At 37.7% G+C, this 25,721-nt stretch overlaps 1 protein-coding gene across 1 annotated transcript in view; it reads left to right on the top strand.

The window, feature by feature from the left end:
- Positions 1-25,721, top strand: part of LOC115123579 (slit homolog 1 protein-like) — a 96,644-nt gene that overhangs the window by 45,649 nt on the left and 25,274 nt on the right. The window contains exon 30 of the mRNA XM_065000681.1: positions 629-759. Coding sequence (XP_064856753.1) covers positions 629-759 — 131 coding nt within the window. The remainder of the gene's footprint in view (positions 1-628; positions 760-25,721) is intronic.

Genomic DNA, 25,721 nt, shown 5'->3' with positions numbered 1-25,721 from the left:
TCGTCCTTATCATATAGTCTCTTGTCCTTATCATATAGTCTCTTGTACCTATCATATAGTCTCTCGTCCTTATCATATAGTCTATTGTACTTATCATATAGTCTCTTGTACCTATCATATAGTCTCTCGTCCTTATCATATAGTCTATTGTACTTATCATATAGTCTCTTGTACTTATCATATAGTCTCTCGTCCTTATCATATAGTCTCTTGTCCTTATCATATAGTCTCTTTATCATTATAGTTTATTTCCTTATCATATAGTCTCTTGTCCTTATCATATAGTCTCTCGTCCTTATCATATAGTCTCTTGTCCTTATCATATAGTCTCTTGTCCTTATCATATAGTCTCTTGTCCTTATCATATAGTCTCTCGTCCTTATCATATAGTCTCTTGTACTTATCATATAGTCTCTTGTCATAAGAGCATGTGACCTCTACAAAGGGACAAAGGACCAAAATGCGGGACTGTCCCGCACATTCCAGGACATGTAATCACCCTAATGCACACACACACACAGAGGAAAACACACACACATGCTCACACAGACATAGATGTGCATACACACACAGAGGAAAACACACGTGTGCGCACACACACACATTCTGACCTGTGTGTGTTCCCCAGGTGTCGACAGCGGAGGATAACGGTATCCTGCTGTATAATGGAGACAACAAGCCAATGGCTGTGGAGCTCCATGAGGGACATGTTCGAGTCAGCTACGACCCTGGTAGTCAGCCTGGACACACTATCTACAGGTACACACACTATCTACAGGTACACACACTATCTACAGGTACACACACTATCTACAGGTACACATACTATCTACAGGTACACACACTATCTACAGGTACACATACTATCTACAGGTACACACACTATCTACAGGTACACACACTATCTACAGGTACACATACTATCTACAGGTACACACACTATCTACAGGTACACACACTATCTACAGGTACACACACTATCTACAGGTACACATACTATCTACAGGTACACACACTATCTACAGGTACACACACTATCTACAGGTACACACACTATCTACAGGTACACACACTATCTACAGGTACACACACTATCTACAGGTACACACACTATCTACAGGTACACACACTATCTACAGGTACACACACTATCTACAGGAACACACACTATCTATAGGTTATATATAAACTACCGTTCAAAAGTTTGGTGGTCACTTAGACATTTCCTTGTTTTTGAAAGAAAAGCAAATTGTTTGTCTATTAAAATGGCAGTCTCTATGGGGGTGCCACAGGATTCAATTCTTGGACCGACTCTCTTCTCTGTAAACATCAATGATGTCGCTCTTGCTGCTGGTGAGTCTCTGATCCACCTCTACGCAGACGACACCATTCTGTATACTTCTGGCCCTTCTTTGGACACTGTGTTAACAACCCTCCAGATGAGCTTCACTGCCATACAACTCTCCTTCCGTGGCCTCCAACTGCTCTTAAATACAAGTAAAACTAAATGCATGCTCTTCAACCGATCGCTGCCTGCACTACCGCCCGTCCAACATCACTACTCTGGACGGTTCTGACTTAGAATATGTGGACAACTACAAATACCTAGGTGTCTGGTTTGACTGTAAATTCTCCTTCCAGACTCACATCAAACATCTCCAATCCAAAGTTAAATCTAGAATTGGCTTCCTATTTCGCAACAAAGCCTCCTTCATTCATGCTGCCATGTAAACCTTGTAAAACTGTCCATCCTACCGATCCTCGACTTCGGCGATGTCATTTACAAAATAGCCTCCAACACTCTACTCAATAAATTGGATGCAGTCTATCACAGTGCCATCTGTTTTGTCACCAAAGCCCCATATACTACCCACCACTGCGACCTGTACGCTGTCGTTGGCTGGCCCTCGCTTCATACTCGTCGCCAAACCCACTGGCTCCAGGTCATCTACAAGACCCTGCTAGGTAAAGTCCCCCCTTATATCAGCTCACTGGTCACTGGTCACCATAGCAGCACCCAGCATATCTCTCTGGTCACCCCCAAAACCAATTCTTCCTTTGGCCGCCTCTCCTTCCAGTTCTCTGCTGCCAATGACTGGAACGAACTACAAAAATCTCAAACTGGAAACACTTATCTCCCTCAGTAGCTTTAAGTACCAGCTGTCAGAGCAGCTCACAGATTACTGCACCTGTACATAGCTCATCTATAATTTAGCACAAACAACTACCTCTCCCCCTACTGTATTTATTTATTTTGCTCCTTTGCATCCCATTATTTCTATCTCTACTTTGCACTTTCTTCCACTGCAAATCAACCATTCCAGTGTTTTACTTGCTATATTGTATTTACTTCGCCACCATGGACTTTTTTTGCCTTTAACTCCCTTATCTCACCTCACTTTCTCACATTGTATATATACTTATTTTTCTACTGTATTATTGACTGTATGTTTGTTTTACTCCATGTGTAACTTTGTGTTGTTAAATGTGTCGAACTCCTTTGATTTATCTTGGCCAGGTTGCAATTGTAAATGAGAACTTGTTCTCAACTAGTCTACCTGGTTAAATAAAGGTGAAATAAATAAATAAATAATAAAATAACATAAAATTGAATAGAAATACAGTGTAGACATTGTTAATGTTGTAAATGACTCTTGTAGCTGGAAACGGCTGAGGCCCTTTATCATCAACCATCACTCCTGTGTTCCAGTGGCACGTTGTGTTCGCTAATCCAAGTTTAGCATTTTAAAAGGCTAATTGATCATTAGAAAATCCTTTTGCAATTATGTTAGCACAGCTGAAAACTGTTGTTCTGATTAAAGAAGCCATGAAACTGGCCTTCTTTAGACTAGTTGAGTATCTGGAGCATCAGCATGTGTGGGTTCGATTATAGTTTCAAAATGTCCAGAAACAAAGCACTTTCTTCTGAAACTCGTCAGACTATTCTTGTTCTGAGAAATGAAGGCTATTCCATGTGAGAAGAATCCAAGAAACTGAAGAACTCAGGCCCCGGTACACAACTGAGCAAGATGACAAGTACATTAGTGTCTAGTTTGAGAAACAGACGCCTCACAAGTCTTCAACTGGCAGCTTCATTAAATAGTACCCGCAAAACACCAGTCTCAACGTCAACAGTGAAGAGGCGACTCCAGGATGTTGGCCTTCTAGGCAGAGATGCAAAGAAAATGTCACATCTCAGACTGGCCAATAAAAATTAAAAATTAAGATGGGCAAAAGAACACAGACACTGGACAGAGGAAGACTGGAAAAAAGTGTTATGGACAAACAAATCTAAGTTTGAGGTGTTCGGATCACAAAGAAGAACATTTGTGAGATGCAGAAAAAATGAAAAGATGCTGGAGGAGTGTTGACACCATCTGTCAAGCATGATGGAGGCAATGTGGTGGTAAAGTGGGAGATTTGTACAGGGTAAAAGGGATCTTGAAGAAGGAAGGCTATCACTCCAGATTGCAACGCCATGCCATACCCTATGGACGGCGCTAAATTGGAGCCAATTTCCAGGACAATGACCCAAAGCACAGCTTCCAAACTATGCAATAACTATTTAGGGAAGAAGCAGTCAGCTGGTATTATGTCTATAATGGAGTGGCCAGCACAGTCACCAGATCTCAACCCTATTGAGCTGTTGTGGCAGCAGCTTGACTGCACGGTACGTAGAAGTGCCCATCAAAGGTCTGCAGGGCTGTAACTGCTGCAGATGGAGAATTCTTTGACGAAAGCAAAGTTTGAAGGACACACACACATACACACACACACACACACACACACACACACACACACACACACACACACACACACACACACACACACACACACACACACACACACAGATAAACACAGAGGGAAAAACAAACCCACATGAGAATTATTCAAAAGAAAATTATCTGAAGAAGAAAAAAAGTTAAACAACAATATGTATTATTTAAATACTTCTCCTCATGTTCATCATCCTCACACTGTATCTAGACTAGTGTATCTAGACTAGTGTATCTAGACTAGTGTATCTAGACTAGTGTATCTAGACTAGTGTATCTAGACAGTGTATCTAGACAGTGTATCTAGACTAGTGTATCTAGACTAGTGTATCTAGACTAGTGTATCTAGACACTGTATCTAGACTAGTGTATCTAGACTAGTGTATCTAGTATCTAGACTAGTGTATCTAGACTAGTGTATCTAGACTAGTGTATCTAGACTAGTGTATCTAGACTAGTGTATCTAGACTAGTGTATCTAGACTAGTGTATCTAGACACTGTATCTAGACTAGTGTATCTAGACAGTGTATCTAGACTAGTGTATCTAGACTAGTGTATCTAGACTAGTGTATCTAGACTAGTGTATCTAGACTACTGTATCTAGACTAGTGTATCTAGACTAGTGTATCTAGACACTGTATCTAGACTAGTGTATCTAGACTAGTGTATCTAGACTAGTGTATCTAGACACTGTATCTAGACTAGTGTATCTAGACTAGTGTATCTAGACTAGTGTATCTAGACTAGTGTATCTAGACTAGTGTATCTAGACTAGTGTATCTAGACTAGTGTATCTAGACTAGTGTATCTAGACACTGTATCTAGACACTGTATCTAGACTAGTGTATCTAGACACTGTATCTAGACTAGTGTATCTAGACTAGTGTATCTAGACTAGTGTATCTAGACAGTGTATCTAGACTAGTGTATCTAGACTAGTGTATCTAGACTAGTGTATCTAGACTAGTGTATCTAGACTAGTGTATCTAGACACTGTATCTAGACACTGTATCTAGACTAGTGTATCTAGACTAGTGTATCTAGACTAGTGTATCTAGACTAGTGTATCTAGACTAGTGTATCTAGACTAGACTAGTGTATCTAGACTAGTGTATCTAGACTAGTGTATCTAGACTAGTGTATCTAGACTAGTGTATCTAGACACTGTATCTAGACTAGTGTATCTAGACTAGTGTATCTAGACTAGTGTATCTAGACAGTGTATCTAGACTAGTGTATCTAGACTAGTGTATCTCTAGACTAGTATCTAGACACTGTATCTAGACTAGTGTATCTAGACACTGTATCTAGACTAGTGTATCTAGACTAGTGTATCTAGACTAGTGTATCTAGACAGTGTATCTAGACTAGTGTATCTAGACTAGTGTATCTAGACACTGTATCTAGACTAGTGTATCTAGACTAGTGTATCTAGACTAGTGTATCTAGACTAGTGTATCTAGACTAGTGTATCTAGACACTGTATCTAGACACTGTATCTAGACTAGTGTATCTAGACACTGTATCTAGACTAGTGTATCTAGACTAGTGTATCTAGACACTGTATCTAGACTAGTGTATCTAGACTAGTGTATCTAGACACTGTATCTAGACTAGTGTATCTAGACTAGTGTATCTAGACTAGTGTATCTAGACTAGTGTATCTAGACAGTGTATCTAGACAGTGTATCTAGACTAGTGTATCTAGACACTGTATCTAGACTGTATCTAGACTAGTGTATCTAGACTAGTGTATCTAGACAGTGTATCTAGACTAGTGTATCTATCTAGACTAGTGTATCTAGACTAGTGTATCTAGACTAGTGTATCTAGACAGTGTATCTAGACAGTGTATCTAGACAGTGTATCTAGACTAGTGTATCTAGACAGTGTATCTAGACTAGTGTATCTAGACAGTGTATCTAGACAGTGTATCTAGACAGTGTATCTAGACTAGTGTATCTAGACTAGTGTATCTAGACAGTGTATCTAGACACTGTATCTAGACTGTATCTAGACACTGTATCTAGACTAGTGTATCTAGACTAGTGTATCTAGACAGTGTATCTAGACACTGTATCTAGACTAGTGTATCTAGACACTGTATCTAGACTAGTGTATCTAGACAGTGTATCTAGACTAGTGTATCTAGACTAGTGTATCTAGACACTGTATCTAGACTAGTGTATCTAGACTAGTGTATCTAGACACTGTATCTAGACTAGTGTATCTAGACTAGTGTATCTAGACACTGTATCTAGACTAGTGTATCTAGACTAGACTGTATCTAGACTAGTGTATCTAGACACTGTATCTAGACTAGTGTATCTAGACACTGTATCTAGACTAGTGTATCTAGACTAGTGTATCTAGACTAGTGTATCTAGACAGTGTATCTAGACTAGTGTATCTAGACACTGTATCTAGACAGTGTATCTAGACTAGTGTATCTAGACAGTGTATCTAGTGACAGTGTATCTGTATCTAGACTAGTGTATCTAGACAGTGTATCTAGACTAGTGTATCTAGACTAGTGTATCTAGACTAGTGTATCTAGACTAGACTGTATCTAGACTGTATCTAGACTAGACTACAGTGTATCTACTGATCTAGACTAGTGTATCTAGACTAGTGTATCTAGACAGTGTATCTAGACTAGTGTATCTAGACTAGTGTATCTGTATCTAGACTAGTGTATCTAGACTAGTGTATCTAGACTAGTGTATCTAGACACTGTATCTAGACTAGTGTATCTAGACTAGTGTATCTAGACACTGTATCTAGACTAGTGTATCTAGACACTGTATCTAGACTAGTGTATCTAGACTAGTGTATCTAGACACTGTATCTAGACTAGTGTATCTAGACACTGTATCTAGACTAGTGTATCTAGACTAGTGTATCTAGACACTGTATCTAGACTAGTGTATCTAGACTAGTGTATCTAGACACTGTATCTAGACTAGTGTATCTAGACACTGTATCTAGACTAGTGTATCTAGACACTGTATCTAGACTAGTGTATCTAGACTAGTGTATCTAGACTAGTGTATCTAGACTAGTGTATCTAGACTAGTGTATCTAGACAGTGTATCTAGACACTGTATCTAGACTGTATCTAGTGTATCTAGACACTGTATCTAGTGTATCTAGACTAGTGTATCTAGACTAGTGTATCTAGACTATCTGTATCTAGACTAGTGTATCTAGACTAGTGTATCTAGTGATCTAGTGTATCTAGACAGTGTATCTAGACTAGTGTATCTAGACTAGTGTATCTAGACAGTGTATCTAGACACTGTATCTAGACAGTGTATCTAGACTAGTGTCTAGACTAGTGTATCTAGACACTGTATCTAGACTAGTGTATCTAGACTAGTGTATCTAGACACTGTATCTAGACTAGTGTATCTAGACACTGTATCTAGACTAGTGTATCTAGACAGTGTATCTAGACTAGTGTATCTAGACTAGTGTATCTACTGATCTAGACTAGTGTATCTAGACTAGTGTATCTAGACAGTGTATCTAGACAGTGTATCTAGACTAGTGTATCTAGACTAGTGTATCTAGACACTGTATCTAGACTAGTGTATCTAGACTAGTGTATCTAGACTAGTGTATCTAGACTAGTGTATCTAGACTAGTGTATCTAGACTAGTGTATCTAGACTAGTGTATCTAGACTAGTGTATCTAGACACTGTATCTAGACACTGTATCTAGACTAGTGTATCTAGACACTGTATCTAGACTAGTGTATCTAGACTAGTGTATCTCTATCTAGACAGTGTATCTAGACAGTGTATCTAGACTAGTGTATCTAGACTAGTGTATCTAGACTAGTGTATCTAGACTGTATCTAGACTAGTGTATCTAGACAGTGTATCTAGACTAGTGTATCTAGACAGTGTATCTAGACACTGTATCTAGACTAGTGTATCTAGACTAGTGTATCTAGACACTGTATCTAGACTAGTGTATCTAGACTAGTGATCTAGACAGTGTATCTAGACTAGTGTATCTAGACTAGTGTATCTAGACAGTGTATCTAGACAGTGTATCTAGTGATCTAGTGTATCTAGACAGTGATCTAGACAGTGTATCTAGACTAGTGTATCTAGACAGTGTATCTAGACACTGTGATCTAGACAGTGTATCTAGACTAGTGTATCTAGACTAGTGTATCTAGACTAGTGTATCTAGTGTATCTAGACAGTGTATCTAGACTAGTGTATCTAGACTAGTGTATCTAGACAGTGTATCTAGACACTGTATCTAGACAGTGTATCTAGACACTGTATCTAGTGTATCTAGTGTATCTAGAGACTAGTGTATCTAGACACTGTATCTAGACTAGTGTATCTAGACACTGTATCTAGACAGTGTATCTAGACTAGTGTATCTAGACACTGTATCTAGACTAGTGTATCTAGACTAGTGTATCTAGACTAGTGTATCTAGACTAGTGTATCTAGACTAGTGTATCTAGACTACTGTATCTAGACTGTATCTAGACAGTGTATCTAGACTAGTGTATCTAGACTAGTGTATCTAGACTAGTGTATCTAGACTAGTCTAGACTAGTGACATCTAGACTAGTGTATCTAGACAGTGTATCTAGACTAGTGTATCTAGACATCTAGTGTATCTAGACAGTGTATCTAGACTAGTGTATCTAGACACTGTATCTAGACTAGTGTATCTAGACTAGTGTATCTAGACAGTCTAGACAGTGTATCTAGACAGTGTATCTAGACTAGTGTATCTAGACACTGTATCTAGACTAGTGTAGACTAGTATCTAGACAGTGTATCTAGACTAGTGTCTAGACTAGTCTAGACTAGTGTATCTAGACAGTGTATCTAGACTAGTGTATCTAGACTAGTGTATCTAGACAGTGTATCTAGACTAGTGTATCTAGACACTGTATCTAGATCTGTATCTAGACAGTAGACAGTGTATCTAGACTAGTGTATCTAGACAGTGTATCTAGACTAGTGTATCTAGACAGTGTATCTAGACAGTGTATCTAGACAGTGTATCTAGACAGTGTATCTAGACTAGTGTATCTAGACAGTGTATCTAGACTAGTGTATCTAGACACTGTATCTAGACTAGTGTATCTAGACACTGTATCTAGACTAGTGTATCTAGACTAGTGTATCTAGACACTGTATCTAGACAGTGTATCTAGACTAGTGTATCTAGACAGTGTATCTAGACTAGTGTATCTAGACTAGTGTATCTAGACAGTGTATCTAGACTAGTGTATCTAGACAGTGTATCTAGACAGTGTATCTAGACAGTGTATCTAGACTGTATCTAGACTAGTGTATCTAGACTAGTGTATCTAGACAGTGTATCTAGACTAGTGTATCTAGACTAGTGTATCTAGACTAGTGTATCTAGACACTGTATCTAGACACTGTATCTAGACTAGTGTATCTAGACTAGTGTATCTAGACAGTGTATCTAGACACTGTATCTAGACTAGTGTATCTAGACAGTGTATCTAGACAGTGTATCTAGACTAGTGTATCTAGACTAGTGTATCTAGACTAGTGTATCTAGACTAGTGTATCTAGACAGTGTATCTAGACAGTGTATCTAGACAGTGTATCTAGACTGTATCTAGACAGTGTATCTAGACTAGTGTATCTAGACTAGTGTATCTAGACTAGACTACTGTATCTAGACTAGTGTATCTAGACACTGTATCTAGACTAGTGTATCTAGACTAGTGTATCTAGACTAGTGTATCTAGACTAGTGTATCTAGACACTGTATCTAGACTAGTGTATCTAGACACTGTATCTAGACTAGTGTATCTAGACTAGTGTATCTAGACACTGTATCTAGACTAGTGTATCTAGACAGTGTATCTAGACTAGTGTATCTAGACACTGTATCTAGACAGTGTATCTAGACAGTGTATCTAGACTAGTGTATCTAGACAGTGTATCTAGACTAGTGTATCTAGACACTGTATCTAGACTAGTGTATCTAGACAGTGTATCTAGACTAGTGTATCTAGACACTGTATCTAGACTAGTGTATCTAGACTAGTGTATCTAGACACTGTATCTAGACTAGTGTATCTAGACTAGTGTATCTAGACACTGTATCTAGACTAGTGTATCTAGACTAGTGTATCTAGACACTGTATCTAGACTAGTGTATCTAGACTAGTGTATCTAGACAGTGTATCTAGACACTGTATCTAGACTAGTGTATCTAGACTAGTGTATCTAGACTAGTGTATCTAGACTAGTGTATCTAGACTAGTGTATCTAGACACTGTATCTAGACTAGTGTATCTAGACTAGTGTATCTAGACTACTGTATCTAGACTAGTGTATCTAGACACTGTATCTAGACAGTGTATCTAGACTAGTGTATCTAGACTAGTGTATCTAGACACTAGTGTATCTAGACACTGTATCTAGACTAGTGTATCTAGACAGTGTATCTAGACTAGTGTATCTAGACAGTGTATCTAGACAGTGATCTAGACTAGTGTATCTAGACAGTGTATCTAGACTAGTGTATCTAGACTGTGTAGATCTGACTAGTGTATCTAGACTAGTGTATCTAGACTAGTGTATCTAGACTAGTGTATCTAGACACTGTATCTAGACTAGTGTATCTAGACTAGTGTATCTAGACTAGTGTATCTAGACTAGTGTATCTAGACTAGTGTATCTAGACTAGTGTATCTAGACAGTGTATCTAGACACTGTATCTAGACTAGTGTATCTAGACAGTGTATCTAGACTAGTATCTGTATCTAGAGTGTATCTAGACACTGTATCTAGACTAGTGTATCTAGACACTGTATCTAGACTAGTGTATCTAGACAGTGTATCTAGACACTGTATCTAGACAGTGTATCTAGACTAGTGTATCTAGACTAGTGTATCTAGACAGTGTATCTAGACTAGTGTATCTAGACAGTGTATCTAGACAGTGTATCTAGACAGTGTATCTAGACAGTGTATCTAGACAGTGTATCTAGACAGTGTATCTAGACTAGTGTATCTAGACTAGTGTGTATCTAGACTAGTGTATCTAGACAGTGTATCTAGACAGTGTATCTAGACTAGTGTATCTAGACTAGTGTATCTAGACACTGTATCTAGACTAGTGTATCTAGACAGTGTATCTAGACTAGTGTATCTAGACTAGTGTATCTAGACAGTGTATCTAGACTAGTGTATCTAGACAGTGTATCTAGACAGTGTATCTAGACACTGTATCTAGACTAGTGTATCTAGACTCTAGACAGTGTATCTAGACTAGTGTATCTAGACACTGTATCTGTATCTAGACAGTGTATCTAGACAGTGTATCTAGACTAGTGTATCTAGACACTGTATCTAGACTAGTGTATCTAGACACTGTATCTAGACTAGTGTATCTAGTGTATCTAGACAGTGTATCTAGACTAGTGTATCTAGACAGTGTATCTAGACTAGTGTATCTAGACAGTGTATCTAGACAGTGTATCTAGACAGTGTATCTAGACTAGTGTATCTAGACAGTGTATCTAGACTAGTGTATCTAGACAGTGTATCTAGACTAGTGTATCTAGACACTGTATCTAGACAGTGTATCTAGACACTGTATCTAGACTAGTGTATCTAGACTAGTATCTGTATCTAGACTAGTGTATCTAGACAGTGATCTAGACTAGTGTATCTAGACTAGTGTATCTAGACACTGTATCTAGACTAGTGTATCTAGACTAGTGTATCTAGACACTGTATCTAGACTAGTGTATCTAGACTAGTGTATCTAGACTGTATCTAGACAGTGTATCTAGACACTGTATCTAGACTAGTGTATCTAGACTAGTGTATCTAGACTAGTGTATCTAGACTAGTGTATCTAGACTAGTGTATCTAGACTAGTGTATCTAGACACTGTATCTAGACTAGTGTATCTAGACACTGTATCTAGACTAGTGTATCTAGACTAGTGTATCTAGACAGTGTATCTAGACTAGTGTATCTAGACACTGTGTATCTAGACTAGACTAGTGTATCTAGACTAGTGTATCTAGACAGTGTATCTAGACTAGTGTATCTAGACAGTGTATCTATCTAGACTAGACACTGTATCTAGACTAGTGTATCTAGACAGTGTATCTAGACTAGTGTATCTAGACAGTGTATCTAGACTAGTGTATCTAGACACTGTATCTAGACAGTGTATCTAGAGTGTATCTAGACTGTATCTAGACAGTGTATCTAGACTAGTGTATCTAGACTAGTGTATCTAGACTAGTGTATCTAGACAGTGTATCTAGACTAGTGTATCTAGACTAGTGTATCTAGACAGTGTATCTAGACTAGTGTATCTAGACTAGTGTATCTAGACACTGTATCTAGACTAGTGTATCTAGACTAGTGTATCTAGACACTGTATCTAGACTAGTGTATCTAGACAGTGTATCTAGACTAGTGTATCTAGACAGTGTATCTAGACACTGTATCTAGACAGTGTATCTAGACTAGTGTATCTAGACACTGTATCTAGACTAGTGTATCTAGACACTGTATCTAGACTAGTGTATCTAGACTAGTGTATCTAGACACTGTATCTAGACACTGTATCTAGACTAGTGTATCTAGACAGTGTATCTAGACTAGTGTATCTAGACACTGTATCTAGACTAGTGTATCTAGACACTGTATCTAGACTAGTGTATCTAGACTAGTGTATCTAGACTAGTGTATCTAGACTAGTGTATCTAGACTAGTGTATCTAGACTAGTGTATCTAGACTAGTGTATCTAGACACTGTATCTAGACTAGTGTATCTAGACTAGTGTATCTAGACTAGTGTATCTAGACAGTGTATCTAGACTAGTGTATCTAGACACTGTATCTAGACTAGTGTATCTAGACACTGTATCTAGACTAGTGTATCTAGACACTGTATCTAGACTAGTGTATCTAGTAGTGTATCTAGACAGTGTATCTAGACAGTGTATCTAGACACTGTATCTAGACTAGTGTATCTAGACAGTGTATCTAGACTAGTGTATCTAGACTAGTGTATCTAGACAGTGTAGATCTAGACACTGTATCTAGACTAGTGTATCTAGACACTGTATCTAGACAGTGTATCTAGACTGACATCTAGACACTGTACTAGTATCTAGACACTGTATCTAGACAGTGTATCTAGACTAGTGTATCTAGACAGTGTATCTAGACTAGTGTATCTAGACAGTGTATCTAGACTAGTGTATCTAGACAGTGTATCTAGACAGTGTATCTAGACTAGTGTATCTAGACAGTGTATCTAGACAGTGTATCTAGACTAGTGTATCTAGACTAGTGTATCTAGACACTGTATCTAGACTAGTGTATCTAGACAGTGTATCTAGACTAGTGTATCTAGACTAGTGTATCTAGACTAGTGTATCTAGACTAGTGTATCTAGACACTGTATCTAGACTAGTGTATCTAGACACTGTATCTAGACTAGTGTATCTAGACAGTGTATCTAGACTAGTGTATCTAGACACTGTATCTAGACTAGTGTATCTAGACTAGTGTATCTAGACACTGTATCTAGACTAGTGTATCTAGACAGTGTATCTAGACTAGTGTATCTAGACTAGTGTATCTAGACACTGTATCTAGACTAGTGTATCTAGACTAGTGTATCTAGACACTGTATCTAGACTAGTGTATCTAGACACTGTATCTAGACTAGTGTATCTAGACACTGTATCTAGACTAGTGTATCTATCTAGACTAGTGTATCTAGACAGTGTATCTAGACTAGTGTATCTAGACAGTGTATCTAGACTAGTGTATCTAGACAGTGATCTAGTGTATCTAGACAGTGTATCTAGACACTGTATCTAGACTAGTGTATCTAGACACTGTATCTAGACAGTGTATCTAGACTAGTGTATCTAGACTGTATCTAGACAGTGTATCTAGACACTGTATCTAGACTAGTGTATCTAGACAGTGTATCTAGACAGTGTATCTAGACTAGTGTATCTAGACAGTGTATCTAGACTAGTGTATCTAGTATCTAGACTAGTGTATCTAGACTAGTGTATCTAGACTAGTGTATCTAGACTAGTGTATCTAGACACTGTATCTAGACTAGTGTATCTAGACTAGTGTATCTAGACACTGTATCTAGACTAGTGTATCTAGACTAGTGTATCTAGACACTGTATCTAGACTAGTGTATCTAGACACTGTATCTAGACTAGTGTATCTAGACACTGTATCTAGACTAGTGTATCTAGACACTGTATCTAGACACTGTATCTAGACTAGTGTATCTAGACTAGTGTATCTAGACACTGTATCTAGACAGTGTATCTAGACACTGTATCTAGACTAGTGTATCTAGACAGTGTATCTAGACTAGTGTATCTAGACACTGTATCTAGACTAGTGTATCTAGACACTGTATCTAGACTAGTGTATCTAGACTAGTGTATCTAGACTAGTGTATCTAGACTAGTGTATCTAGACTAGTGTATCTAGACAGTGTATCTAGACACTGTATCTAGACTAGTGTATCTAGACTAGTGTATCTAGACACTGTATCTAGACTAGTGTATCTAGACAGTGTATCTAGACACTGTATCTAGACTAGTGTATCTAGACACTGTATCTAGACTAGTGTATCTAGACACTGTATCTAGACTAGTGTATCTAGACACTGTATCTAGTGTATCTAGACAGTGTATCTAGACTAGTGTATCTAGACTGTATCTAGACTAGTGTATCTAGACAGTGTATCTAGACTAGTGTATCTAGACAGTGTATCTAGACAGTGTAAGTAGACTAGTGTATCTAGACACTGTATCTAGACTAGTGTATCTAGACAGTGTATCTAGACTAGTGTATCTAGACTAGTGTATCTAGACAGTGTATCTAGACTAGTGTATCTAGACAGTGTATCTAGACACTGTATCTAGACTAGTGTATCTAGACTAGTGTATCTAGACTAGTGTATCTAGACAGTGTATCTAGACAGACTAGTGTATCTAGACTAGTGTATCTAGACAGATCTAGACTAGTGTATCTAGACAGTGTATCTAGACTAGTGTATCTAGACAGTGTATCTATCTAGACTAGTGTATCTAGACACTGTATCTAGACTAGTGTATCTAGACAGTGTGTAGTGTATCTAGACTAGTGTATCTAGACACACTAGACCAGTGTATCTAGACTAGTGTATCTAGACACTGTATCTAGACTAGTGTATCTAGACAGTGTATCTAGACTAGTGTATCTAGACAGTGTATCTAGACTAGTGTATCTAGACTAGTGTATCTAGACTAGTGTATCTAGACACTGTATCTAGACTAGTGTATCTAGACTAGTGTATCTAGACACTGTATCTAGACTAGTGTATCTAGACACTGTATCTAGACTAGTGTATCTAGACACTGTATCTAGTGTATCTAGACAGTGTATCTAGACAGTGTATCTAGACAGTGTATCTAGACAGTGTATCTAGACAGTGTATCTAGACTAGTGTATCTAGACAGTGTATCTAGTGTATCTAGACTAGTGTATCTAGACTATCTGACATCTAGACAGTGTATCTAGACTAGTGTATCTAGTATCACTAGTGTATCTAGACAGTGTATCTAGACACTGTATCTAGACTAGTGTATCTAGACTAGACACTGTATCTAGACCAGTGTATCTAGACAGTGTATCTAGACTAGTGTATCTAGACAGTGTATCTAGACTAGTGTATCTAGACTAGTGTATCTAGACAGTGTATCTAGACTAGTGTATCTAGACACTGTATCTAGACTAGTGTATCTAGACACTGTATCTAGAGTGTATCTAGACAGTGTATCTAGACAGTGTATCTAGACTAGTGTATCTAGACAGTGTATCTAGACTAGTGTATCTAGACAGTGTATCTAGACTAGTGTATCTAGACTAGTGTATCTAGTGTATCTAGACACTGTATCTAGACTAGTGTATCTAGACACTGTATCTAGACTAGTGTATCTAGACAGTGTATCTAGACTAGTGTATCTAGACACTGTATCTAGACAGTGTATCTAGACAGTGTATCTAGACAGTGTATCTAGACACTGTATCTAGTGATCTAGACACTGTATCTAGACAGTGTATCTAGACAGTGTATCTAGACAGTGTATCTAGACACTGTATCTAGACTAGTGTATCTAGACACTGTATCTAGACTAGACACTGTATCTAGACAGTGTATCTAGACTAGTGTATCTAGTGATCTAGTGTATCTAGACTAGTGTATCTAGACACTGTATCTAGACTAGTGTATCTAGACAGTGTATCTAGACAGTGTATCTAGACTAGTGTATCTAGACTAGTGTATCTAGACAGTGTATCTAGACAGTGTATCTAGACAGTGTATCTAGACAGTGTATCTAGACAGTGTATCTAGACAGTGTATCTAGACTAGTGTATCTAGACACTGTATCTAGACTAGTGTATCTGTATCTAGACTAGTGTATCTAGACAGTGTATCTAGACACTGTATCTAGACAGTGTATCTAGACAGTGTATCTAGTAGTGTATCTAGACACTGTATCTAGACTAGTGTATCTAGACAGTGTATCTAGACTAGACACTGTATCTAGACTAGTGTATCTAGACACTGTATCTAGACTAGTGTATCTAGACACTGTATCTAGACTAGTGTATCTAGACACTGTATCTAGACTAGTGTATCTAGACTAGTGTATCTAGACAGTGTATCTAGTGTATCTAGACAGTGTATCTAGACTAGTGTATCTAGACTAGTGTATCTAGACACTGTATCTAGTGTATCTAGACACTGTATCTAGACTAGTGTATCTAGACTAGTGTATCTAGACAGTGTATCTAGACTAGTGTATCTAGACAGTGTATCTAGACTAGTGTATCTAGACACTGTATCTAGACAGTGTATCTAGACAGTGTATCTAGACAGTGTATCTAGACTAGTGTATCTAGACACTGTATCTAGACTAGTGTATCTGACATCTAGACAGTGTATCTAGACAGTGTATCTAGACAGTGTATCTAGACTAGTGTATCTAGACAGTGTATCTAGACAGTGTATCTAGACTAGTGTATCTAGACACTAGTGTATCTAGACTAGTGTATCTAGACACTGTATCTAGACTAGTGTATCTAGACTAGTGTATCTAGACTAGTGTATCTAGAGACTAGACTAGTGTATCTAGACTAGTGTATCTAGACACTGTATCTAGACAGTGTATCTAGACTAGACACTGTATCTAGACTAGTGTATCTAGACAGTGTATCTAGACACTGTATCTAGACTAGTGTAGACTAGTGTATCTAGACAGTGTATCTAGACAGTGTATCTAGACTAGTGTATCTAGACAGTGTATCTAGACTAGTGTATCTAGACTAGACACTGTATCTAGACACTGTATCTAGACTAGTGTATCTAGACAGTGTATCTAGACTAGTGTATCTAGACTAGTATCTAGACTAGTGTATCTAGACAGTGTATCTAGACTAGTGTATCTAGACAGTGTATCTAGACAGTGTATCTAGACAGTGTATCTAGACTAGTGTATCTAGACACTGTATCTAGACTAGTGTATCTAGACACTGTATCTAGACTAGTGTATCTAGACTAGTGTATCTAGAGTGTATCTAGACAGTGTATCTAGACTAGTGTATCTAGACACTGTATCTAGATCTAGTGTATCTAGACTAGACTAGAATGTATCTAGACACTGTATCTAGATCTAGACAGTGTATCTAGACTAGTGTATCTAGACTGTATCTAGACAGTGTATCTAGACTAGTGTATCTAGACAGTGTATCTAGACTAGTGTATCTAGACTAGTGTATCTAGACACTGTATCTAGACACTGTATCTAGACACTGTATCTAGACTAGTGTATCTAGACTAGTGTATCTAGACACTGTATCTAGACTAGTGTATCTAGACACTGTATCTAGACTAGTGTATCTAGACACTGTATCTAGACTAGTGTATCTAGACACTGTATCTAGACTAGTGTATCTAGACTAGTGTATCTAGACTGTATCTAGACTAGTGTATCTAGACAGTGTATCTAGACAGTGTATCTAGACAGTGTATCTAGACTAGTGTATCTAGACAGTGTATCTAGACACTGTATCTAGACAGTGTATCTAGACAGTGTATCTAGACTAGTGTATCTAGAGTGTATCTAGTGTATCTAGACACTGTATCTAGACTAGTGTAGACAGTGTATCTAGACAGTGTATCTAGACACTGTATCTAGACTAGTGTATCTAGACACTGTATCTAGACTAGTGTATCTAGACACTGTATCTAGACTAGTGTATCTGTATCTAGACACTGTATCTAGACTAGTGTATCTATGTATCTAGACTAGTGTATCTAGACACTGTATCTAGACTAGTGTATCTAGACACTGTATCTAGACTAGTGTATCTAGACACTGTATCTAGACTAGTGTATCTAGACTAGTGTATCTAGACAGTGTATCTAGACAGTGTATCTAGACAGTGTATCTAGACAGTGTATCTAGACAGTGTATCTAGACTAGATCTAGACTGTATCTAGACAGTGTATCTAGACAGTGTATCTAGACAGTGTATCTAGACAGTGTATCTAGACTAGTGTATCTAGACTGTATCTCTAGACTAGTGTATCTAGACTAGTGTATCTAGACACTGTATCTAGACTAGTGTATCTAGACAGTGTATCTAGACAGTGTATCTAGACTAGTGTATCTAGACAGTGTATCTAGACTAGTGTATCTAGACACTGTATCTAGACAGTGTATCTAGACTAGTGTAGACTAGATCTAGACACTCTAGACAGTGTATCTAGACAGTGTATCTAGACACTGTATCTAGACTAGTGTATCTAGACACTGTATCTAGACTAGTGTATCTAGACTAGTGTATATCTAGACTAGTGTATCTAGACACTGTATCTAGACTAGTGTATCTAGACTAGTGTATCTAGACTAGTGTATCTAGACAGTGTATCTAGACAGATCTAGTGTATCTAGACACTGTATCTAGACTAGTGTATCTAGACAGTGTATCTAGACTAGTGTATCTAGAGTGTATCTAGACAGTGTATCTAGACAGTGTATCTAGACAGTGTATCTAGACAGTGTATCTAGACTAGTGTATCTAGACTAGTGTATCTAGACTAGTGTATCTAGACAGTGTATCTAGACACTGTATCTAGACAGTGTATCTAGACTAGTGTATCTAGACTGTATCTAGACTAGTGTATCTAGACACTGTATCTAGACTAGTGTATCTAGACAGTGTATCTAGACAGTGTATCTAGACAGTGTATCTAGACAGTGTATCTAGACTAGTGTATCTAGACACTGTATCTAGACAGTGTATCTAGACTAGTGTATCTAGACAGTGTATCTAGACTGTATCTAGACAGTGTATCTAGACACTGTATCTAGACTAGTGTATCTAGACACTGTATCTAGACTAGTGTATCTAGACTAGTGTATCTAGTGTATCTAGACACTGTATCTAGACTAGTGTATCTAGACTAGTGTATCTAGACAGTGTATCTAGACTAGTGTATCTAGACACTGTATCTAGACTAGTGTATCTAGACACTAGTGTATCTAGACTAGTGTATCTAGACAGTGTATCTAGACACTGTATCTAGACACTGTATCTAGACTAGTGTATCTAGACACTGTATGTATCTAGACAGTGTATCTAGACTAGTGATCTAGACACTGTATCTAGACTAGTGTATCTAGACTAGTGTATCTAGACAGTGTATCTAGACTAGTGTATCTAGACAGTGTATCTAGACTAGTGTATCTAGACACTGTATCTAGACTAGTGTATCTAGACACTGTATCTAGACTAGTGTATCTAGACAGTGTATCTAGACTAGTGTATCTAGACTAGTGTATCTAGACACTGTATCTAGACTAGTGTATCTAGACAGTGTATCTAGACTAGTGTATCTAGACACTGTATCTAGACTAGTGTATCTAGACACTGTATCTAGACTGTATAGTAGTGTATCTAGACACTGTATCTAGACAGTGTATCTAGACACTGTATCTAGACAGTGTATCTAGACTAGTGTATCTAGACAGTGTATCTAGACACTGTATCTAGACTAGTGTATCTAGACTAGTGTAGACTAGTGTATCTAGACTAGTGTATCTAGAGTGTATCTAGTGTATCTAGACTAGTGTATCTAGACTAGTGTATCTAGACTAGTGTATCTAGACTAGTGTATCTAGACACTGTATCTAGACTAGTGTATCTAGACTAGTGTATCTAGACTAGTGTATCTAGACACTGTATCTAGACTAGTGTATCTAGACTAGTGTATCTAGACACTGTATCTAGACTAGTGTATCTAGACTAGACTGTATCTAGATCTAGACTAGTGTATCTAGACAGTGTATCTAGACTAGTGTATCTAGACAGTGTATCTAGACTAGTGTATCTAGACACTGTATCTAGACTAGTGTATCTAGACTAGTGTATCTAGACTAGTGTATCTAGACTAGTGTATCTAGACTAGTGTATCTAGACACTGTATCTAGACACTGTATCTAGACTAGTGTATCTAGACACTGTATCTAGACTAGTGTATCTAGACTAGTGTATCTAGACTAGTGTATCTAGACTAGTGTATCTAGACACTGTATCTAGACAGTGTATCTAGACTAGTGTATCTAGACACTGTATCTAGACTAGTGTATCTAGACTAGTGTATCTAGACAGTGTATCTGTATCTAGACAGTGTATCTAGACACTAGTGTATCTAGACTAGTGTATCTAGACACTGTATCTAGATCTAGACTAGTGTATCTAGACTAGTGTATCTAGACTAGTGTATCTAGACTAGTGTATCTAGACTAGTGTATCTAGACACTGTATCTAGACACTGTATCTAGACTAGTGTATCTAGACACTGTATCTAGACTAGTGTATCTAGACACTGTATCTAGACTAGTGTATCTAGACTAGTGTATCTAGACACTGTATCTAGACTAGTGTATCTAGACACTGTATCTAGACTAGTGTATCTAGACACTGTATCTAGACTAGTGTATCTAGACTAGTGTATCTAGACACTGTATCTGTATCTAGACACTGTATCTAGACTAGTGTATCTAGACACTGTATCTAGACTATCTAGACAGTGTATCTAGACTAGTGTATCTAGACTAGTGTATCTAGACTAGACAGTGTATCTAGACTAGTGTATCTAGACTGTATCTAGACTAGTGTATCTAGACAGTGTATCTAGACTAGTGTATCTAGACAGTGTATCTAGACTAGTGTATCTAGACAGTGTATCTAGACTAGTGTATCTAGACTAGACAGTGTATCTAGACTAGTGTATCTAGACAGTGTATCTAGACTAGTGTATCTAGACACTGTATCTAGACTAGTGTATCTAGACAGTGTATCTAGACACTGTATCTAGACTAGTGTATCTAGACACTGTATCTAGACTAGTGTATCTAGACACTGTAGTGTATCTAGACTAGTGTATCTAGACACTGTATCTAGACTAGTGACTAGACTAGTATCTAGACAGTGTATCTAGACAGTGTATCTAGACACTGTATCTAGACTAGTGTATCTAGACACTGTATCTAGACTAGTGTATCTAGACAGTGTATCTAGACTAGTGTATCTAGACAGTGTATCTAGACTAGTGTATCTAGACACTAGACACTGTATCTAGACTAGTGTATCTAGACACTGTATCTAGACAGTGTATCTAGACTAGTGTATCTAGACAGTGTATCTAGACAGTGTATCTAGACTAGTGTATCTAGACAGTGTATCTAGACAGTGTATCTAGACAGTGTATCTAGACACTGTATCTAGACTAGTGTATCTAGACACTGTATCTAGACTAGTGTATCTAGACACTGTATCTAGACTAGTGTATCTAGACAGTGTATCTAGACTAGTGTATCTAGACTAGTGTATCTAGACTAGTGTATCTAGACACTGTATCTAGACAGTGTATCTAGACACTGTATCTAGACTAGTGTATCTAGACACTGTATCTAGACTAGTGTATCTAGACTAGTGTATCTAGACTAGTGTATCTAGAGTGTATCTAGACACTGTATCTAGACTAGTGTATCTAGACACTGTATCTAGACAGTGTATCTAGACTAGTGTATCTAGACACTGTATCTAGACTAGTGTATCTAGACTAGTGTATCTAGACTAGTGTATCTAGACACTGTCTAGACTATCTAGACACTGTATCTAGTGTATCTAGACTAGTGTATCTAGACACTGTATCTAGACTAGTGTATCTAGACAGTGTATCTAGATCACTGTATCTAGACTAGTGTATCTAGACAGTGTATCTAGACTAGTGTATCTAGTCTAGACACTAGTGTATCTAGACAGTGTATCTAGACTAGTGTATCTAGACACTGTATCTAGACTAGTGTATCTAGTATCTAGACTAGTGTATCTAGACTAGTGTATCTAGACTAGTGTATCTAGATCTAGACTAGTGTATCTAGACTATCTAGTATCTAGACAGTGTATCTAGACTAGTGTATCTAGACAGTGACATCTGATCTACTGTATCTAGACACTGTATCTAGACAGTGTATCTAGACACTGTATCTAGACAGTGTATCTAGACAGTGTATCTAGACACTGTATCTAGACTAGTGTATCTAGACAGTGTATCTAGACAGTGTATCTAGACACTGTATCTAGACTAGACTAGTGTATCTAGACAGTGTATCTAGACAGTGTATCTAGACTAGTGTATCTAGACTAGTGTATCTAGACTAGTGTATCTAGACTGTATCTAGTGTATCTAGACACTGTATCTAGACTAGTGTATCTAGACAGTGTATCTAGACTAGTGTATCTAGACAGTGTATCTAGACTAGTGTATCTAGACTAGTGTATCTAGACACTGTATCAGTGTATCTAGACACTGTATCTAGACTAGTGTATCTAGACTAGTGTATCTAGACTAGTGTATCTAGACAGTGTATCTAGACAGTGTATCTAGACTAGTGTATCTAGACAGTGTATCTAGACACTGTAGTGTATCTAGACTAGTGTATCTAGACACTGTATCTAGACAGTGTAGTGTATCTAGACAGTGTATCTAGACTAGTGTATCTAGACAGTGTATCTAGACTAGTGTATCTAGACTAGTGTATCTATGTATCTAGACTAGTGTATCTAGACACTGTATCTAGACTAGTGTATCTAGACACTGTATCTAGACTAGTGTATCTAGACAGTGTATCTAGACTAGTGTATCTAGACTAGTGTATCTAGACACTGTATCTAGACTAGTGTATCTAGACTAGTGTATCTAGACTAGTGTATCTAGACTAGTGTATCTAGATCTAGACACTGTATCTAGACTAGTGTATCTAGACACTGTATCTAGACTAGTGTATCTAGACAGTGTATCTAGACAGTGTATCTAGACTAGTATCTAGACAGTGTATCTAGACTAGTGTATCTAGACACTGTATCTAGACTGTATCTAGACTAGTGTATCTAGACAGTGTATCTAGACAGTGTATCTAGACAGTGTATCTAGACAGTGTATCTAGACAGTGTATCTAGACAGTGTATCTAGACAGTGTATCTAGACAGTGTATCTAGACAGTGTATCTAGACTAGTGTATCTAGACTAGTGTATCTCTGTATCTAGACAGTGTATCTAGACAGTGTATCTAGACTAGTGTATCTAGACAGTGTATCTAGACTAGTGTATCTAGACACTGTATCTAGACTAGTGTATCTAGACACTGTATCTAGACTAGTGTATCTAGACACTGTATCTAGACACTGTATCTAGACTAGTGTATCTAGACACTGTATCTAGACAGTGTATCTAGACACTGTATCTAGACACTGTATCTAGACACTGTATCTAGACTAGTGTATCTAGACTAGTGTATCTAGACACTGTATCTAGACACTGTATCTAGACTAGTGTATCTAGACAGTGTATCTAGTAGTGTATCTAGACACTGTATCTAGACTAGTGTATCTAGACACTGTATCTAGACTAGTGTATCTAGACTAGTGTATCTAGACAGTGTATCTAGACAGTGTATCTAGACAGTGTATCTAGACTAGTGTATCTAGACACTGTATCTAGACTAGTGTATCTAGACTAGTGTAGACATGTATCTAGACTAGTGTATCTAGACAGTGTATCTAGACTAGTGTATCTAGACTAGTGTATCTAGACTAGTGTATCTAGACTAGTGTATCTAGACTAGTGTATCTAGACACTGTATCTAGACTAGTGTATCTAGACAGTGTATCTAGACTAGTGTATCTAGACACAGTGTATCTAGACAGTGTATCTAGACAGTGTATCTAGACTAGTGTATCTAGACAGTGTATCTAGACTGTAGTGTATCTAGACTAGTGTATCTAGACAGTGTATCTAGACTAGTGTATCTAGACAGTGTATCTAGACTGTATCTAGACTAGTGTATCTAGACACTGTATCTAGACTAGTGTATCTAGACAGTGTATCTAGACAGTGTATCTAGACTAGACAGTGTATCTAGACAGTGTATCTAGACTAGTGTATCTAGACACTGTATCTAGACAGTGTATCTAGACTAGTGTATCTAGACAGTGTATCTAGACAGTGTATCTAGACAGTGTATCTAGACAGTGTATCTAGACAGTGTATCTCTGTATCTAGACACTGTATCTAGACTAGTGTATCTAGACACTGTATCTAGACTAGTGTATCTAGACACTGTATCTAGACACAGTGTATCTAGACACTGTATCTAGACAGTGTATCTAGACACTGTATCTATCTAGTGACTAGACACTGTATCTAGACTAGTGTATCTAGACAGTGTATCTAGACAGTGTATCTAGACACTAGTGTATCTAGACTAGTGTATCTAGACAGTGTATCTAGACAGACTAGTGTATCTAGACACTGTATCTAGACTAGTGTATCTAGACTAGTGTATCTAGACAGTGTATCTAGACAGTGTATCTAGACTAGTGTATCTAGACACTGTATCTAGACTAGTGTATCTAGACAGTGTATCTAGACAGTGTATCTAGACTAGTGTATCTAGACAGTGTATCTAGACACTGTATCTAGACTAGTGTATCTAGACAGATCTAGACTAGTGTATCTAGACAGTGTATCTAGACTAGTGTATCTAGACTAGTGTAGACAGTGTATCTAGACACTGTATCTAGACTAGTGTATCTAGACTAGTGTATCTAGACAGTGTATCTAGACTAGTGTATCTAGACACTGTATCTAGACTAGTGTATCTAGACACTGTATCTAGACTAGTGTATCTAGACACTGTATCTAGACTAGTGTATCTAGACTAGTGTATCTAGACTAGTGTATCTAGACTAGTGTATCTAGACAGTGTATCTAGACTAGTGTATCTAGACACTGTATCTAGACTAGTGTATCTAGTATCTAGACTAGTGTATCTAGACTAGTGTATCTAGACACTGTATCTAGACAGTGTATCTAGACTAGTGTATCTAGACACTGTATCTAGACTAGTGTATCTAGACAGTGTATCTAGACTAGTGGCATCTAGACTAGTGTATCTAGACTAGTGTATCTAGACAGTGTATCTAGACTAGTGTATCTAGACACTGTATCTAGACTAGTGTATCTAGACTAGTGTATCTAGACAGTGTATCTAGACAGTGTATCTAGACAGTGTATCTAGACTAGTGTATCTAGACACTGTATCTAGACTAGTGTATCTAGACACTGTATCTAGACTAGTGTATCTCTAGACTAGTGTATCTAGACACTGTATCTAGACTAGTGTATCTAGACAGTGTATCTAGACACTGTATCTAGACTAGTGTATCTAGACACTGTATCTAGACTAGTGTATCTAGACACTGTATCTAGACTAGTGTATCTAGACACT

Source organism: Oncorhynchus nerka, linkage group LG15, assembly GCF_034236695.1.
Source record: "Oncorhynchus nerka isolate Pitt River linkage group LG15, Oner_Uvic_2.0, whole genome shotgun sequence".
NCBI classification, from domain to species: domain Eukaryota; kingdom Metazoa; phylum Chordata; class Actinopteri; order Salmoniformes; family Salmonidae; genus Oncorhynchus; species Oncorhynchus nerka.
This window is presented reverse-complemented; position numbering and strand designations above follow the sequence as displayed.